We start from the raw sequence: 20,486 nt of genomic DNA, 5'->3' as shown, positions 1-20,486 counted from the left end.
AGGACCGACTTAAGCTGAATTCAACATCTAAAATGAACAAGAAATATCATACACGGTACGATGGCAAATATTGAATATACATGTATGCACAAATATATTATTTCTTTCAATAAATATGCATAACAATAATAAGAGACATTTTAATAATAAGAGACAATATAGATGTCCAACCATTATGTATTTACAGATGGAAAAGTGTTTGATGCTGACAAAATAACTAGTTTATCTACTTTTATGTGTTTTGATTTTTCTCTTTTTTCAAAAACTTTGTATGTAAGTTATAAGATACAGATTTTTTTCTCTATTCAATAATTGCGAAACGTTATCATAGCTCGGGCGCCTCCAAAAAAGTTTTCTGACATATTGTTTCATAAATTCCAAAGAATCTAGACATTTAATTACAAAGTGAAATTTATCTTCTTGTTTGTGACAGCTAGGGCATTTATCTTCATATGGAATTATATTTTGACGACCTCATGTTCCGGTGTATTCAAATGAGCTATGCGATGATTATCTTAACATGTTAATGCTACTCTGATTTTTTAATGTTTAGTGACAGTAACGTAGCTAGTGAATCTGAAATCAAATATATATTTTTTGAAATATAGCCCGACTAGAATCATTTATATATGTACTTAAATCTTTCATAATAGTAGCCATAATGAAGTGTAATAATGTTGGTATAATTTAACAATACTAAGAAACGCTCTTTTTATCTTCTACTCCCTGCGAAGGCCAAATATGATCGATGTTAAAAGTTTCACACTCAATACCCAATTTATCCTACGAAGATTCTTATCTGTATGATTTTCAGACATTTATAATTATATTCAACAGAGAGTTTCAAATTTTCAGGCAGAATTTTATGATATTATAATATATATCTATTTCTAAGGTGAATCTTCCTGTTTCAGCGTAAACAAAACTACTTTGTTGAAATTTTTACTCCAATTAATCCTTTGCAAAAAACATAAATGTGCACGTTCTACATGTACGCCTTTATTAAACCCCAAACATGTCGTGAGTAATTTAGTATCAGATTAATAAGTTAATCAAAACGATCCCATGTATGTTTTGGCTTGATATCTGTAAAGTTGTAAAGACGTTTGTTCATTTTTAAACATTGCCTTTAGGGCTTGAACGAAAAGTCCTTTTTCCGTCTCATTAAAAGAACTACCTGAAGAAAATAAAAAAACCTAAGGTATTTGTTTATAATCTCTACTACATTTTTGCCTAAAAGTGAGTTATCTTACTCCTTTCCTACGGTACAAATAACATTTATTATCTAAATATCATTTTGATATTTACAGCAAGTTTCAATCTATCACAATAATCAGCTTAACATAAAATGTATTTTTGTAAACCATGTGCTGTTTGCGAGAATGAAATAATATCGTCTGCGTATAATAACAGACATATCTTAATGCTGCCAACATCTATACCGTCAATACCCTTAAGTAAAATATCTCAACATCAGTAAGATAAATACTAAATAGGAAAGGAGATAAACATTCTCCTTGTCTAACTCCAATCAAGCAAGCTTTCACTTAAAATTCAAGCATTTAAAATTCATTTTACAGAGATTAAATACCTTTTTAGAATGCAATCCTAAACACCATATCATATTTAATAAGTTTAAACAACACAACATAACTAGCTACAACATCAAAAGCTTTTCTTGAAATCCACAAATGCGCAAAAAGAGTTTACCTCCTTTGTCAAAACCACTGGTGCAGTAAGAACAAAATGTCAACAGTGCTCATTAACTTGAGCTTTAATATATATAAAGTATCTTCAGCCCAGCTGTTTAATCTTTTGTCAAAAGTTCGAGTAAAAATCGTCACTAAAGAACTAATTAAAGTTATGCCTCTATGATTTGCAGGATCATCGCTTTCTCCACCTTTATAACTAATATCTTTCAATAATTTCCAGTATAATTTAGTATTATGGAATCTAGCCTCGGACACTTTTTAGTGTCTTCTTTTCTGTATATCACATAGCCATATCTAAATGCATTAAGACCAGCATAAGATTGTTTTCTTGTCATTTAACATTCGTAATCGGACCTAAGATTTTCTTGTCTTTGCCTATTGTGTGCAAAGTAATCATAGCTTTGGACAATTGCGCATAAACTTTATTCATTGATTTTTGAAATTCTAATAATTTTTTCAATCCGATGTTATGCCTCAAAGCTTCCCCTTACTAATGAATTAACGATTTTACATTTCGTAGTTTAATCTAAAAATCGCCAATTCTGCTTGCGTTCTACTAGTTAAAAAATGTAGTTGTTTTCGTCTTCATCAGTATTCAAATTTTGTTTTCTTGTCCTACTTTCACCGCTTTCAAATTGAACAACCCTGCGCAGTGGTCTGACAAAATTTTAGGCTCTTCGACTTTAAAAAGAATCAAACATATGGATAAGTGATTGACTGTAAATAGTGTTATCAATTAAGCTAACTATCTATTGCCGGCGGCATGATATTGAGGTATTTGATAATAATCGTATATGAAAGTTATTCTCAACGGTAATTGATAGATATATCTGTTATGCTATTATTCTAAGCATATAATCAAATATGTCTTCAGACCAAAATAAGTTATACACTTTGGATATTGATAGTAATTTTGATCTTGAAGACCAACTGGAGATAAGTTTTAGATAACTAAATGTAATTATAGAAAAAATAAATGAGCTGATTTTATGTGCTAAAGCCTTGTCTAGTGTTTGTTGACGGAAACTTGCAACTACCGCTGCCTTTAATACACAAGCCCGATTAAACCGAGTTGGCAATATTCTAGGACCATAAGGATGTCACAGTATCAATCGGTTAAAAAGATCTTATTACTCGTACATCAAAGTGGCTCTCTTACAGTTTAGTATTTCTGGGCGACGGTTCCCATTTGGCAGTTTTGTGTAACCTCTTAGTTTTATCATTCGTCAAATTTATATAACATGTTTTATGTGTATGAGTTTTAATTTATGTTAGTTATGGCATTTTCAATAAATGAACTTTATCATTCAACACAAATGTTTCTTTATATTTTCCTCATGCCAAACAAATTCGATCTAGAGTACTTTTCCCTGATCTTGACAATACTTAAAATGGCAGTTATTTGCGCTAATGAAAAGTACTGCTAAAGATTACATAAAGTCGGAAACAAAACAAAGACTTGCTAATTAACGTTATACAGTTGAAAATATATTTATTTGTTATGAACGACTAAATGGAATCAAAACATTATTACATTCTTCAGTCTGACATCTAAACCTGGCATCTTGTTGACATATATAAAGCTATTTTTAGCAAGTACTTAAGACTGTTTCGGTCACCGGAACGTAAGAAGTTGTTCTTCGGTAGCTGTGGTCATACATTACAATTAACTTGACGACACAACATCATGTGTATAACACAAATGAATGTTTAATATAAACATATTTTTTTACGTTTGCATGCATATTCATTTAGCAAACGTTATGCTCGTATTTGAACTGAACACACTTCGTCATCGGATCTAAAGTATGTCTTTAAGTTTTGTGTTCTTTAGCGTTCAAAGCTAACCTTTTTCCTTCTGATTTGTTAATGGACTGGCCCATTCTCTATCCTGGTTTTTTTTTTCTTCAAAAATTAATTCAATGCAGACGAATATTTTTCCGTTCGGCAAAATATAAAATAAATATTGCGTTGCAAGTGTCTTGTATTTTAAATGTCAATGCCATCACTGAAGCAGTATATATTGATATCAAGTCCAAAGGTCGACAAGTTGATGTACTTTCTGGCACAAGGATTCTTTAATTGTCATCCGATGTGTCCATGTTTGCAGTGTCTGTGTTTTGGAAACTTGTAGAAGCAGGTGGTGTATTATCTCTACTTTGTTTTTTGTAATAATGAGACTGTGACTTCATATGCTTCCTCAACGAACTTGGGTCTGTATAGCTCTTATGACAGCCCGGTGTTTTACAAGCATATGGCCGAGCCTCTTTATGAGTTCGAACGTGTTTGAATCTGTCGCTTGAGTTAGAATACGATTTGTTGCAACCTTCATACGGACAGACGCATGGCTTTTCTCCTAAAAGACAAATATATTTTTAATCACGGCAGAAAATCAAACTGGAAATACAAAACCATTTTGAAATTCATGAAAACATCGAACAATTAATTGAAATATTTTGATAAAACAGGGATCTTATACATATTGTTATTATATTATAATTTACATAAATTATTGATTATAATGCAAAAGACACAAACACATACTGTGGAATATTATTAAAATTTAATCTAACATTAATTATGTATTAAATAGCAAGAAAGAATCTGCCAACATGGTTTTAAATTCAGAGAGGAAAATGTCTATCAATAATCACGCCTGGTTAACAACAGAGCTACCACTTCCGGAGGTATACGGTAAACTACTCAATCACTACTTCCAAGCTAGTGCCATGTCGCAGGAAAAAAACAACAATCTCGTGTTGACTTATTATAATAAATTATATTTTTCGAAACTCTGCTTCGAATATTCAAAACACGAAGAATGCTATACCGTGTAGATTTGATTAAAGTTTTCAGGAAAAGTAAAAGTGATGAATTTATGTTTTAACAGAGCGTTTCCCAGAAAGAGGTAGCTCTGTTTTTTACCAGGAGATAAAGAAAGGCAGTTAAAAGTGTTTACCTGTGTGTGATCGTATGTGAATCTTTAGGTTTTCAGGCCTTGAGAATTGTTTTCCACATCGAGAGCACTTGTGCGGTTTTTCGTTCGTATGAGTCCTGATATGAATCAACAGTTTATACCTGGAAAAAACACAACCAATAAAGTAAACAGTTTACCAAAATTACATTCAACAGATTGAAACGATAAGACAATAACGAAATGTGTTTTCTTTACATGTCGATGGAACAAAAATGAAGAATGTTGAGATTTAGATTTACCTCGCATTAAATCCTTTGCCTTTTCTTGTACAGTCAGCCCATTTGCAATGATATTCAGCTTTTTGTTTCTCGAGATGTTGAACATGACTATTGGCATGACCAAAAAATTCGTTCAAACAAGTAAACGTGCTGCCGCAATTAGTCCACCTGCATTGTAACACGCCATTTGAGTCAGACATAGGTAGCTTGTCAACTTCACGTGCCATATTTTGGATTGTAAACTTCTGTTATAAATGCAAAACATTCCATAAATTAATATCTCATGAACACAGGAACCTAGTGACTCTAATAGCTTAAACCATTTAACAAATAATGCAGTAAATAATCTGTTTGCTAAGCTTCTTGTCATTTCGGAGATTTATTCATTTTGTAAAGATTTGAGAAGTCGGAAACTTGTCGATATGTTTTTAATTCATTATTAATGTTTAGTCTGAGGTTAATGAATTATTATTTATTTATGTCCCTTGTAATGATCGCTTTTTTGAAGATTTAAAAAAAAAAATTCAAAAGAATCAAAGGTCATACTTACTACTTCATCAACACAATCTGGGGAAAAGTAGTTAGCATCTGCCCTTGATCTCAAGTTTGTATGTGATAACACATTCATTGGCGACGATGATTTTGTGGAGCATGGAGAATGCAATATTGGCGAGCGCGATGCTGATAACACTGAAATTGGAGAAAGCATTGATTTAGTCGATGATACTGATGATTCAAAAAACGGTGACTGCCTGAATCGTCCCACTAATGGTGAACCTTCAAGAGGTTGGAAATGGCTTGAATGTGAAGGTGATTTTAAAATTTCTAGAAACGGAGAATGCCTCCACTCTTCGATGGATGCTGGTGCTTCTATATGTGAGGACTGCAAAAAGGTCAAAGGCGATGATGAATTAGGTGAACAATCCCAGAATTGTTCATAAGCGTTTGATGTTTTCAGTTCTGGCAAGTGATTCGACAGTGTAGGCGATGCTAAACCTGGAAAGTCCATATATTGTGACTCCGACGCCGACGATGCTTTTAGAGGAGAGAATAGTGGTGAGTTTGATGGTGTTAGAAACTTTGAAGACACTGGCGATGTCGAAACGTTCATAAGCGGAGAAGGTTTCGATCTTTTATATGATGTAGGAGGCTCTAGTAATGATGACTCTATGAACGAAGGTGCCGAATTATCTGATGTTTTAAAGGATGGGTTCGACAAAAGTGCTGCAGTCACTGACTGTGGTATACGCGGAGAGTGTACTGATGATTCTGACGTCGACCGGGAATGTAAAAGCTGCGATTCCATTCCTTCTTTCGATATCGTCTCTGCGGATGAATTTTCAGTAAAAGATGACTTTGGTCTATCTATAGAAATAATCGGAATAGGCCGAATGCAGAGCGATTTTCTTCTTTGAAATCGTCCATTTGGTGAGGTCCTTAACCTGCATTGACGTCGTTCCTCAACTTTGTCTGTAAAATAATCAATTGTTCACAACTTATTATCATTGAAGATACTTGCAAAATGAATATATTTTAGATAACAAGATAACTTTTCAGCATTTTATATTGCATGTATTTATCGGCAAATTCACTTATTGTACGTTTAAGCATTTTTATAAATTTTTATAGACACTTAAAGGTCCCTTTGGTGTTCAATTCGAATGATTATTTAATTTTTCTAACACTAAATACTCAATACGCATATGAATAATTTTTCTTATTCAATCTTAATATTCATAAATAATTTCATCATATGTTCAGTATGAATTAAATGCCTGACTTTACCTTGTTGTTGATCTTTGATGATATCTAAAGAATCTTCCTGATCATTTTCCATATCTTCCTCGGCTGTATTGCCATGATCATTTACTCCATCTGTTTCATACGTATCCTATAGTTTTACATATTTTATTAAATAATTACTGATTTTACATAATACATTAAAACGTTCGTGTTTTCAAATTGAAAATACAAAAACTACCCAAATTGTAAAAAGACTGCTCACTCTTTTTTAAATTTAAATGTTAGCAAATCATTACTAAAGATATTTATAGAAACTCCAGTGGCTAACATGGATTATTGATTTTATTTTTGCATATTAAAATATAAAACTGAACAAAGATATGGCATAATGTTAAGATATTTTGACTTTTACCTATGCCTTCACCATTTACACTAGTGCATAATGTCACTTTAGATAAAAAAAAGTTTTGTTAACAAAAAGTAAGTATTTACAAAAATGCTTGATATTAAAGAAGCGCTTCGTGTAGCAAAAAGAAAAATTAAATAGCGAAAAGAAATATTTTGCTTTTATTTACAATAAGTGTATTTATCAACATTTTACATTGCTGCATCTATCAGGTGCAAATTAAAAGTTGATGCCTGCAGTTGAAATATTTTCAGTTATCAGACTTTCATCTTTATCATACAAAATGCAGAAAAAAGCACTTCTTTTACAAAATGTCAAAGCCTCCATAAAATGCATTAGACATACCTCGTGAATATTTTCTCTGCCAACGTAAGATTTACTGCGATTCCGTGCAAAAGCAAATTTATGATACCAAACCATTTTCAGAACTATGTATTCCACATATATGATAGTTGCAATGAAAATATAAAATGTTGGCTGGAACATTGTATTTATATATGCTCGCAAAATAAAAAAAAATAACAATAAACAAAAGATGACGTCCGTACATCCATTAATTACAATGTGCTAATAGAAACTATTTCTATATATCCCACAGAGGACACAACAAAAACAAAAGACCAATGCACTCAAATTGGAAGTTATTCTTAGTATATATGATTGTATGCATGCCATTTTCGTGCAACTGGTCGTTCGGCCGTTCGTCCGTCTGATAGCAATTTCGTATCTGGTCTGTATCTTTTGAACCGGCTAAAAGAAATTGAAACTGCTCGGCAGCAATGTTTAGATGTGCGGAACAGTTAACTTCCTCAGATCAAGGTCAAAGATATTTTGTTTGAATTTAAAAAATTCGTGTCTGCTCTGTATCTTTTGAACCAATAGAAAAAAACTAAAACTTTTTTTCAGAACTATATCTTATACTAATAATCAGACAATGTGCAGGACAATGGATTGCAATTCCTGATACCGAAATTGGTCCCACCTTAGAGATACCTTTATGTATATAAACTTATATAGGAAACACGTTTAAGTCTCTTTGAGCGAAACTACATAGTCTAGAGCTTAGAGTTTTGGAATGTAGCATTGCCTTATTAACCTTTACCTAACTAATTTGAATCGTGCCCCTGGGTTCAGTATTGAACTTAGATATTTGACTTGCAGCATCCGTTTGTGGACCACGACATACTCTCCCTTCGCAGCTCACTGAATACACTCGCGCTACTTCAGACATTCGACAGATGCGCAGGATAGTAACCACGACACAACTGGTATTAATTAACATGCCTCTTATTTTGTCCTGGTGGTCACTTATTTAATTAAAAGTTTGTATAGGACAAGAATTTAAGTTAAATTTTTTGAAAGTACAATGTCTAGAGATGAGATATTTGGTATGTAGCATTGCTTTGTTTGGCTTCTACAAAACTGGTATTAGTGATGTTCATTGGGTCAATATTTGGCCCGCCCCCGTGGTCACTTAATTAACATAGATTTATATAGAGAAATTAACTTTTAAGTCTTCTTGTTTGAATATACAGAGCTTCATCTAGAGCTGAGATGTTTACCTTGTGGACCACTACAAAACTGATATTAGTCATGCCCCTGGGGTCCATATTGGCCGCCCCGGGATCAATTGATTTATATAAACACATTTAAGAATTATTGTGTGAAACTACAAAGCCCAGAGCTCAGATATTTGGCATGCAGCATCCATTTGAAGTTTTCAACAAAGTCATATAACCCTAAGGTTCAAATTGGCTCTGCCCCGGGAGTCACTTGTTTTATGAAGGCTAATGTTTAGGAAACATATCTTTTTGTCGAAAATAGTAATGCCCAGAGCTTAGGACTACATTTGGCACATAGCATTGCTTTGAAAACCTCAAAAGTGTTATGACTCATGCACCTAGGGTAAAAACTGGCCTCATCCTGGAATCATTTACTATCTCAAGGATGATTATGATAAAACTTTCTTCCAGACAAATTTCTTGACTGTGTCTCTTCTCAAATTGAAAGGTTTTTTTTTTTTTTTTTGTTTTTTATTACTCAAACAAATTTGTATTCGCTGTATATTGTCTCGTCTTTGCGTTGCCCTTCTTTTAGTTGGGTTTTATGTCGCACTAACACTGTAAAGATTACATGGCGACATTCTATGTTTCACATATTTGTTTAAATGTATCAGGGTATACTTTGCATGTATCAATGAGACTGAAATAAAGAATAAAACGTGACAATATAATATTAGTTATTTTCACCTTAACTGGTAAATATCAAATTTGAAAAGGTATAAGTGTTTGTCTGTAAGCACGGATAATTATCGAAAGATAAAGTCACGTACACAGATGTCGTCCTATTTCCTCTAAACTTATGTTCTATTCTTACAGAAAATAACAACTATACATTATTGTATGGTATTTTGTGTAAGGAACATTTCGGCGATCAAAATTTTAAAGTGTGTAATTAACGACAGCATGTAACTAAACAATTTCCAATATATTATTATACATTTTTACACATCAATAATTATCTTGTTAATCGTCAAAAGCTGGATGCCAAATAATCTCGATAACGTAAGAACGAAATCTTCATGCAAAAAAATACATAAATGCAATTTGATACTTTATTCGATCGATGGTTAATAATTATCCTATTTATTAAGTTCGTTCAACCGATAAAAATGATATTTCTGCAACGTTGTGTCAACACGGTAAATGTCATACAAGGCCTTTTTAAGCTTTACTGGTGGATGAAAACCTCGGGTGATCCGCCGTGCATTATACCAGACGAGGCATCTTGGTAGAACCGCTAACGTTCCGTAAGCTAGCAGGATAGCTTCGTCATATGTAAGAATCCAAAGTCCTTGGTGAGATTCGAACCAACAGCGATGAGGGGCAAGTGGCCACGGACACTCTTTCTTACAATAAATAATAAACACCGATGTACATTATACTATACAAATATGCGTTATATGTAAATAGCACTTGGAAGATCACTGTGAATTTATTGAACGGGAAAATTATCATTAAAAACTAGCAAATAACTTTGTAATACATGTATTTTGTAACAAATCACATGAAATCAGTTCTATACAAATACAATAAGTATCAATCATTTTAAAAGCAAAACGCTCTTTTAACCACAATCGATTTCGTTTTTACTGACCAACAGAGGTTCTTTAATTCTTTCTAGCGATGATATCGTCACTTCTTAAATCAGCATGCCTCCAAATTCATACCTATTTTTTATGAAAATTTTGAAAAGGTATTTAAAAGTAAAATATTGTGTAGTTAACAATGAAATTAATTGCAAACGACATTTTCAATCCTCGTAAATTACCAAACAAAGAGGTCAAACTATCCAAAAACAGCCCTTTACTACTTTAGTCACGCAGTACAAATATGGTGATTACAGAAAGCCAGTCCTTAAAGTGATATTATGTCCATCCAAATGTGAATGGTTAGTGCGCAAGTAAAAGAAAAAATATTCTTTTTGCCACACTTGTGTTCAGTTATATATATTTCTATGCAAAAATAATCAATAATTTAAGTGATCCACGGAAATTTCAATAAAATATCATCCGTTGGGACAGTCATTTTCTAATTTAGGTAAATTCTAAATCTTACCCGAAACGTTTTTTATTATCAGTTATTGACCAATCACCATAACAATACTCAAACTCTTGAAATATATTACCTATTCCTCAACTTGACAGCGAAAACATAAGCATAATGCCACTTTTATTGCAAATAACATGCTTATTATTACTTGAATCTCGAATATTTTTACCTACCTTAAAATCTTGTTTGAAAACAAGTTTGATTTTCTTGAAATATTTTGGCTCGTCAGCTTTCAAATCTGTCTAAAATCTTCCCTTCTTAAATCTTCAGATTTAAGTGGCTATATTTTTTAATAACTTTTCTCACGTGCAGGCTTAGATTAAAGCGTTAAATAAGACACATGTTTAACATACTTTTAATTGAAAGCGATTCTAAGACCAACTACACATAGTAAATTATTAAAAGTTAATTCAGATGCATCAGTTAATTGGAATCGGAATTTTTCAACCGGATACCCGATAGATTGTTTTCTGATTCACGTTCGTTCACACTTCATCTTTGGAAAAAACGGCGTGTGAGACCTTAAAAATCTATAAAACACTTCGCTCAATTAGCAGCCTTGTTTATCATGTCCGTTTGAGGTTAGTCTTAGATATTATCTACCGAAAATAACTTTTTTCATCATGCAACAATGTAAACAAAAACAATAGCTAACTCGGCATGAAACCATTTTGAAGACCAACTCCGAGAAAAATGTTTGTTTTTTTAAACCATTTATCCTTTCACAATAAATTAAAACATAATTAAAACGTTGCGTCTTCTAGCTAGGGTATGTTCAAATGTCTGGGTGGTCAACCACCCAGTGCATGACGTCATTGCTGCATTTAGTTTTTTGGAAAGGTTGTGAACGCTGCGTTGTCGACGTTGTCGTTGTTTTAGTCTTTGAAGAGGTCTATTAAGCAATAAATAACATATGGTCAATGGGCATTACTGTAACATCAATAAAACATACATGTATAATCAATTAAATTGAGAAAAACAGAATCCCTAAAGAACGCACAAAACGACAAAATTGAAAATGTTACAGGCTCAGTTTGATTGAGAATGTTCATGGACGGTACTATACTGGAAAATGCAAGTTACCACCCGCGCCCACTAGGACCGACTTAAGCTGAATTCAACATCTAAAATGAACTAGAAATCATACATGGTACGATGGCAAATATTGAATATACATGTAAGCACAAATATATTATTTCTTTCAATAAATATGCATTATAATAATACTTAAACATTATAATAATAATAAGAGGCAATATAGATGTCCAACCATTATGTATTTACTAGCTAGTATTTACAGATGGAAAAGTGTTTGATGCTGACAAAATAACTAGTTTATCTACTTTTATGTGTTTTGATTTTTCTCTTTTTTTCAAAAACTTTATATGTATAAGTTATAAGATACAGATTTTTTCTCTTTATTCAATAATTGCAAAAAGTTATCATAGCTCGGGCGCCTCCAAAAATGTTTTCTGACATATTGTTTCTTTAATTCAAAAAAATAAAATCTAGACATTCAATTACAAAGTGAAATTCATTTTCTTGTTTGTGACAGTTAGGGCATCTATCTTCATATGGAATTTTATTTTGACGACCTCATGTACCGGTGCATTCAGATAAGCTATGCGATGATTATCTTAACGTGTTAATGCTACTCTAATTTTTCAATGTTTAGTGATTTTACGTAGCTAGTGAATCTGAAATCAAATATATGTTTTTGAAATATTGCCCGACTATAATCATTTATATACGTACTTAAATCCTTTATAATAGTAGTCATAATGTAGTTTAATAATGTAGGTATAATTTAACAATACTAAGAAACGCACTTTTTATCTTCTTCTCCCTGCGAAGGCCAAATATGATCGATGATAAATGTTTCACCCGGAATATCTAATTTATCCTTCGAAGATTCTTATCTGTATGATTTTCAGACATTTATATATTAAACAGAATTAGAGTTACAAATGTCCAACCAGAATTTTATATATTTATATATATCTAAGGTGTATCTTCCCGTTTCAGCGTAAACAAAACTATTTTGTTGAAATTTCTACTCCAAGTAATCCTTTGCAAAAAACATAAATGTGCATGATGACCCCTATTGATTTTTGGGTCAAGGGGTCAAAGGTCAAGGTCACATTGACTTTGTAAGTAAAAACAGTTTCCGATCAATAACTAAAGAATGCTTAGGCCTAGGAACTTCAAACTTGGTATGATGATGACCAGTTAATTGTCAAAACCACTTGTGCAGTAAAAACAAAATGTCAACAGTGCTTATTACTTTGAGCTTAAATATATATATATATAAAGTACCTTCAGCCCAGCTGTTTAATCTTCTGTTAACAGTTCGAGTAAAGATCTTCACTAAAGAACTTATTAAAGTTATGCCTCTTTGATTTGAGAGATCCAAGCTTTCTCCACCTTCATGCAATTACCTTTCCGACAAAGCATCATGAAAATGGCCTGTAATTAAACATTTATCAAACAACTGATGAAAGTAAAAAAATTATGTGTCTGCCTAATGGATGAAATATTTCGTAAAATTAACAGCATCTGCACAGTACCCGTTTACCTTAATAACTAATATCTTTCAATAATTTCCAGTATATAGAATGTATTATAGAATCTAGCCTCGGACACTTTTTAGTGTCTTCTTTTCTGTATATCACAGAGCCATATCTAAATGTGTTAAGACGAGCATAAAATTGTTTTCTTGTCATTTAAAATTCGTAATCAGACCAAAGATTGTCTTCTCTTTGCTTATAGTGTGCAAAGTAATCATAGCTTTGGACAATTGTGCATAAACTTTATGCATTGATATTTGAAATTGTTATAATTGAAACTCGATGTTATGCTTCAAAGCTTCCCTTTGCTAATGAATTTGTGATTTTACATTTTTGTAGTTTTATCTAAAAATCGCCAATTCTGCTTGCGATTTACTAGTTAAAAATGTTTTTATTTTCGTATTCATCAGTATTCAAATTTGTTTTCCTGTCCTACTTTCAACGCTTTCAAACTGAACAAACCTGCCCAATGGTCTGACAAAAATGTAGGCTCTCCGACTTTAAAAAGAATCAAACATATGGATAAGCGATTGACTGTACATGTTATTATCAATTAAGCTAACTATCTATTGCCGAGGTATTTTATTTTTTATCGTATATGTAAGTAAGTAACTTTATATTCTCAACGATAATTGATAGATATATCTGTTGTGCTATTATTCGAAGCATAGAATTAAATATGCTTTCAGACCAAAGTAAGTTATACACTTTGGATATAATAAACGGGTGATAAATAGTAATTCTGTTTTTGAAGACCAACTGGAGATATGTTTTACATAATTAAATACAATTATAGGAGATATGAATTAGTCGATTTTCTGTGCTTAAGCCTTGTCTAGAGTTTGTTGACGGAAACTTGCAACTACCGCTGCATTTAATATACAAGCCAGATTAAACCGAGTTGGCAATATTCTGTAAGACCATTAGGATGTCACGGTATCAATTGGTTATAAAAAAGATCTTATTACTCGTACATCAAAGTGGTTCTCTTAGAGTCTAGTATTTCTGGGCGACGGTTCCAATTTGGCGGTTTTGTAACCTTTTAGTTTAAATCATTGGTCATATATATTACATGTTTTATATGTAATACCAGTAGTTTTAATAAACGTCATTATGGCATTTTCAATAAATGCCCTTTATCATACAACACAAGTGCTTGTTTTTATTATTTTCATGGCAAACAAGTTCGATCTAGTCTGCTTTTCAATACTTAAAATAGCAGTAAAAAAGTAAAAGTACTGCCAAAGATTACATAAAGTCGGAAACAAAACAAAGACTTGGTAATTAACGTTATACAGTTGTAAATATATTTATTTGTAATGAACGACTAAATGGAATCAAAACATTATTACATTTTTCAATTTGACATTTAAACCTGGCATCTTGTTGACATTTATAAAGCTATTTTAGCAAGTACTAGTAGTACGGTATATTAATACTGCCTCGGTCAACGGAACGTAAGAAGTTGTTTTTCGGTAGCTGTGGTCATACATTACAAATAACTAGACGACACAACATCATGTGCATAGCACAAATGAATGTTTAATATAAACATATTTTTCACGTTTGTATGAATTCTTTCAGAAAACGTTATGGATCACACTACGTCAGTATTGGTTGTAGTTCATCGGATCTAAAGTGTGACTTGAAATTGTTTTTTTTTTCTATAGCTTCTAAAGCTAACGTCAACCTTCTGATTTGTTAATGGACTTTTCCAATCTCTATCAAGATTATTTTTTTTAATAAATTCAATGCAGACAAATAACTTTCAGTTCTGCAAGAAAAATACTAGATATTGCGTTGCCACGTGTCTTGTATTTTAAATGTCAATGCAATCACTGAACCGGCATATCTTGATATCAGAAGCTCCTTCAAGTCTAAAGGTCGACAAGTTGATGTACTTTCTGACACAAGGATTCTTTAAATGTCATCCGATGTGTCCATGTATGCAGTGTCAGTGTTTTGGAAGCTTGTAGAAGCAGATGGTGTATCAACATTGCGTGGTCTTTTGTAATAATGAGATTGTGCCTTCATATGCTTCCTCAACGAACTTGGATCGGTATAGCTCTTTTGACAGCCCGGTATTTTACAAGCATATGGTCGAGCCATTTTATGTGTTTGAACATGTTTGAATCTGTCGCTTGCATTAGAATACGATTTGCTGCAGCCTTCATACGGACAGATGCATGGCTTTTCTCCTAAAAAAACAAATATCATATTTTGAATCATAGCAGAAAATAAAACTGGAAATACAAAACCTTTTCGAAATTCATGAAAACATTGAAAAATTACTTGAAATATTTTGATAAAACAGGGATCTAAAACATATTGTTATTATATAACTATTTACATATTTTATTGATCAAAGTGCACAAGACACAAACACATACTGCAGAATATTGTACAAATTTAAGCTCATATTGATATATATTTGAAAGACCCTGCTTATGTATTAAATAACAAGAACAAATCTGCAAAAATGGTAAATTTCATATATCTTTAATTCAGATCAGAGCTACCTCTTCCGGAGGTGTATTCGCTTCTTCCAAGCTGGTACATGTCGCCGAATTTAGGCGGTAGCGTATTAACTTAAATCATATTTTTCGAAACTCTGATTCGGATATTCAAAAATGCTATATCGTGTAGATTTGATTTAAGTTTTCAGGAAAAGTAAAAGTAATGAATTTATGTTTGACTTTCCCAGAGAATAGTGGCTCTGTTGTTAATCTGGCGTGTAAAAGTAAAAAGGAGACAATGAAAGGCAGTTTAAAATGATTTACCTGTGTGAGATCGTATGTGAATCTTTAGGTTTTCATTCCTTGAGAACTGTTTTCCACATCGAGAGCACTTATGCGGCTTTTCGTTCGTATGAGTCCTGATATGAATTAACAGTTTATACCTGAAAACAAAACCAATAAAGTTAACAGTTTACCAAAATTACATTCAACATATTGAAACGTTAAGACAATAACGAATTGTGTTTTCATAACATAATGTCGATGGAACAAAAGTTAAGAATGTTGAGAAGATTAGATTTACCTCGCATTAAATCCTTTGCCTTTTCTTTTACACCCAGCCCATTTGCAATGATATTCATCTTTTTGTTTCTCGAGATGTTGAACATGACTATTGGCATGACTAAAAAAATCGTTCAAACAGGTAAACGTATTGTCGCAATGAGTCCATCTGCATTGTAACACGTCATTGTAGTCAGACATAGGTAGCTTGTCAAATTCACTTGTAACCTCCTGTAATAAATACAAAACAATCAATAAATTAATATCTCATTATGGACACAGGAACCTAGTGGCCCTCATAGCTTAAACCATGTCACAAATAATGAAGTAGATAATCTTGTTTGCTAAGTCTCTTTTCATATCGGAGAATTATTTATTTTGAAAGGAAAGATTTGAGAAGTCGGAAAACTTGTCGATATGTTTTTAATTCATTATTTATGTTTTGTCTCAGGTTAATGAATTATTAATGATTTATGTCCCTTGTAATGTTCGCTTATTCAAGGTTTTAAAAAATACAAAAGAATCAAAGCTCATACTTACTACTTCATCAATACAATCTGGGGAAAAGTAGTTAGCATCTGCCCTAGATCTCAAGTTTATATGTGATAACACATTCATAGGCGACGATGATTTTGTGGAGCATGGAGAATGCAATATTGGCGAACGCGATGCTGATAACACTGAAGTTGGAGAAAGCATTGATTCAGTCGACGATACTGATGATTCAAAAAACGGTGACTGTCTGAATCGTTCCACTAATGGTGAGCCTTCAAGAAGTGGAAAATGGCTTGAAGGTGAAGGTGATTTCAAAGTTTCTAGAAACGGAGAATGCCTCCACTGTTGAATGGATGCTGGTGCTTCTATATGTGGGGACTGCACAAACGTCAAAGGCGATGATGAATTAGTTGAACAATCCCAGAATTGTTCATAAGCGTTTGATGTTTTCAGATCTGGCAATTGACTCGACGGTGTAGGCGATGCTAAAGCTGGAAAGTCCATATATTGTGACTCCGACGCCGACAATGCTTTTAGAGTAGAGAATAGTAATGAGTTTGATGGTGTAGACACTGGCGATATAAGCGGAGAAGGTTTCGATCTTTTATAGGATGTAGGAGGTTCTAGTAATGATGACTCTATGAACGAAGGTGCAGAATTTTGTATTGTTTTAAAGAATGGATTCAACAAGAGTGCTGAAGTCACTGACTGTGGCAGACGCGGAGAGTGTACTGATGATTCTGACGTCGACCGGGAATGTAAAAGTTGCGATTCCATTCCTTCTTCCGATATCGTCTCTCCGGGCGAATTATCAGTAAAAGATGACTTTGGTCTATCTATAGAAATAATCGGAATTGGCCGAATGCAGAGCGATTTTCTTCTTTGAAATCGTCCATTTGGTGAGTTCCTTAACCTGCTTTCACGTCGTTCCTCAACTTTGTCTGTAAAATAATCAATTGTTAACAACTTCGAATATACTTGCAAAATGAATATATTTTAAATAATAAGATAACTTTTCAGCATTTTATATTGCATGTATTTATCGTCAAATTCGCTTATTGTACGTTTAAGCATTTTTATAAATTTTTATAGACACTTAAAGATCCGTTTGGTGCTCAATTCAAATGATTATTTAATCTTTTAAACACTAAATACTCAATACGCAATGATTTTTTTTCTTATTCAATCTTAATATGATAAATATGTTCAGTATGAATTAAATGCCTGATGTTACCTTGTTGTTGATCTTTGATGATATCTAAAGAATCTTCCTGATCATTTTCAATATCCTCCTCGGCTGTATTACCATGATCATTTACTCCATCTGTTTCGTATGCACCCTATAATTTAACATTTAATTAAATAATTCCTGATTGTACATGATACATAAAAAACATGTATGTTTTCAATTGAAATGCGCTGCAATAAAACTATTAAATGAATTTTTAAAAAAAGGTAGGATGCATTCATTAAATATATCATTTTCTACAAAACTTCAGGTTTAAAAATCAATCGTCTGCCATAAATCATTATGTTTGCTTGTTGTTTGTCAAATTAATCAGTTTTCTATATCAATTGCATAAGTGTGCATAAATGTTGTGATAATTCAATTGTTGGCAATTTTTTCATTACAGTGACATTACGCTCATGTATTACTTGCAAGTTGAGCTTGTAATACATGTAGTAATTTATTTAAAAAGAATGACTATTATAATGGTGACTGACACATAAATGATCTTAAGAAATGTTAAAAATAAAATACAAAAACTACCAAATTGTAAAAAAAGACTGCTCACTCTTTTTTAAATTTAAATGTTAGCAAATCATTACTAAAGATATTTATAGAAATTCCAGTGGCTAACATGGATAATTGATTTTATTTTTGCATATTTAAATATAAAACTGAACAATGATATGGCATAATGTTAAGTTATTTTGACTTTTACCTATGCCTTCTCCATTAACACTAGTGCATAATGTCACTTTACATAAAAAAGTTTTGTTAACAAAAAGTAAATATGTACAAAAATGCTTGATATTAAAGAAACGCTTTTTGTAGCAAAAAGAAAAATTAAATAGCAAAAAGAAATATTTTGCTTTTATTTACAATAAGTGTATTTATCAACATTTACATTGCTGCATCTACCAGTTGCAAATTAAAAGTCGATACCTGCAGTTGAAATATTTTCAGTTATCAGACTATCATCTTTATCATACAAAATGCAGAAAAAAAACTTCTTTTACAAAATGTGAAAGCCTCCATAAAATGCATTAGACATACCTCGTGAATATTTTCTCTGCCAACGCAAGATTTACTGCGATTCCGTGCAAAAGCAAATTTATGATACCAAACCATTTTCAGAACTGTGTATTCCACACATGTGATAGTTGCAATGAAAATTTAAAAATGTTGGCTGGAACCCTGTATTTATATATGCTCGCAAAATCAAAAACAATAACAATAAACAAATGATGACGTCCGTACATCCATCCATTTATTACATTGTGCTAATAGGAACTATTTCTATATATCAAACTTTCCCTCTGAAGACAAAACAAAAACAAAAGACCAATGCACTCAAATTGGAAGTTATTCCTAGTATATATTATTGTATGCATGTCATTTTCATGCAACTGGTCGTTCGGCCGTTCGTCCGTCTGATAGCAATTTCGTATCTGGTCTGTATCTTTTGAACCGGCTAAAAGAAATTGAAACGGCCCGGCAGCAATGTTAAGATGTGCGGAACATTTAACTTCCTCAGATCAAGGTCAAAGATATTTTGTTTGAATTTAAAAAATTCGTATCTGCTCTGTATCTTTTGAACCAATATAAAGAAATTAAAACTACTTTGCAGAAATATTACTTATAATCAGACGATGTGCAGAACACAGGTTTGCAATTCCTGAGACCGAAAAAGGCCCCACCTTGGAGAAACATTTATTATATATACTTATATAGGAAAACGCGTTTAAGTCTCATTGTGCGAAACTACAAAGTCTAGAGTTTAGATTTTCGGAATGTAGCATTGCCTTGTTTACCTTTACCTAATTAATTTGAATCGTGCCCCTGGGTTCAGTATTGACCTCGCCCAAGGGATCACTTGATGTTAAGGAAAAAGATATTTGTGACTTTTTGCGTGAAACTACAATGTCAATAACTTAGATATTTGGCTTGCAGCATCCGTTTGTGGACCGCGACATAAGCCCCCTTCGCAGCTCACTGAATACACTCATGCTACACCAGACATTCGACAGATGCGCAGGATAGTAACCACGACACAACTGGTATTAATTAACATGCCTCTTAGATCAATATTGGTCGCGTCCAGGTAGTCACTTATTTAATTAATTTTGTATAAGAAAACAATTTAAGTTTAATTTTTTGAAAATACAATGCCTAGAGATGAGATATTTGGTATGTAACATTGCTTTGTTTGGTTTCTGCAGAACTTGTATTAGTCATGCTCCGCCCGTTCCCGTCACTTAATTAACATAGATTAATATAGAGAAATTAACTTTTAAGTCTTCTTGTTTGAATCTACAGAGATTCTACAGAGCGGTCTATCTAGAGCTCAGATATTTACCTTGTGAACCACTACAAAACTAATATTTGTCATACCCCTGGGGTCAATATTGTCCGCCCCGGGATCAATTGATTTATATAACCTCATGTCATTGTATATAGGAGAACACATTTAAGAATTATTGTGTGAAACTACAAAGCACAGAGCTCAGATATT

General features: G+C 32.5%; 2 protein-coding genes across 2 annotated transcripts; both read right to left on the bottom strand.

Annotated features, from left to right (window-relative positions):
- Positions 1-3,790: 3,790 nt before the first annotated feature.
- LOC132760040 (transcriptional activator GLI3-like) lies at positions 3,791-7,476 on the bottom strand. Its single transcript, XM_060751925.1, has 6 exons — positions 7,402-7,476; positions 6,693-6,798; positions 5,458-6,377; positions 4,929-5,152; positions 4,672-4,790; positions 3,791-4,068 (listed from the first exon to the last, which is right to left on the bottom strand). The coding sequence occupies exons 1-6, from the start codon at positions 7,474-7,476 to the stop codon at positions 3,791-3,793; spliced, it is 1,722 nt and encodes a 573-aa protein (XP_060607908.1).
- Positions 7,477-15,154: 7,678 nt separating this feature from the next.
- LOC132760039 (zinc finger protein GLI1-like) lies at positions 15,155-19,102 on the bottom strand. The gene is made up of 6 exons (XM_060751924.1): positions 19,028-19,102; positions 17,981-18,086; positions 16,792-17,687; positions 16,274-16,482; positions 16,015-16,133; positions 15,155-15,432 (listed from the first exon to the last, which is right to left on the bottom strand). Exons 1-6 carry the CDS (start codon positions 19,100-19,102, stop codon positions 15,155-15,157), a joined length of 1,683 nt encoding a protein of 560 aa, XP_060607907.1.
- Positions 19,103-20,486: the final 1,384 nt, after the last annotated feature.

Source organism: Ruditapes philippinarum, unplaced genomic scaffold, assembly GCF_026571515.1.
Source record: "Ruditapes philippinarum isolate M1 unplaced genomic scaffold, ASM2657151v2 ctg1528_1_1_1_1, whole genome shotgun sequence".
Classification (NCBI taxonomy): domain Eukaryota; kingdom Metazoa; phylum Mollusca; class Bivalvia; order Venerida; family Veneridae; genus Ruditapes; species Ruditapes philippinarum.
Note: the sequence above shows the minus strand (reverse complement) of the source record. Positions and strands in the feature narration are given on the sequence as shown.

Excerpts from the sequence above, each read along its gene's own strand:
- LOC132760040 (XM_060751925.1), bottom strand. The coding sequence starts at position 7,476 with ATGGTTTGGTATCATAAATTTGCTTTTGCACGGAATCGCAGTAAATCT. Across the intron at positions 6,378-6,692 it reads CATCAAAGATCAACAACAAG|ACAAAGTTGAGGAACGACGT; the intron begins GTAAAGTCAGGC and ends ATTATTTTACAG. Across the intron at positions 4,069-4,671 it reads TCACATACGATCACACACAG|GAGAAAAGCCATGCGTCTGT; the intron begins GTAAACACTTTT and ends TTTGTCTTTTAG.
- LOC132760039 (XM_060751924.1), bottom strand. The coding sequence starts at position 19,102 with ATGGTTTGGTATCATAAATTTGCTTTTGCACGGAATCGCAGTAAATCT. Across the intron at positions 17,688-17,980 it reads CATCAAAGATCAACAACAAG|ACAAAGTTGAGGAACGACGT; the intron begins GTAACATCAGGC and ends ATTATTTTACAG. Across the intron at positions 15,433-16,014 it reads TCACATACGATCTCACACAG|GAGAAAAGCCATGCATCTGT; the intron begins GTAAATCATTTT and ends TTGTTTTTTTAG.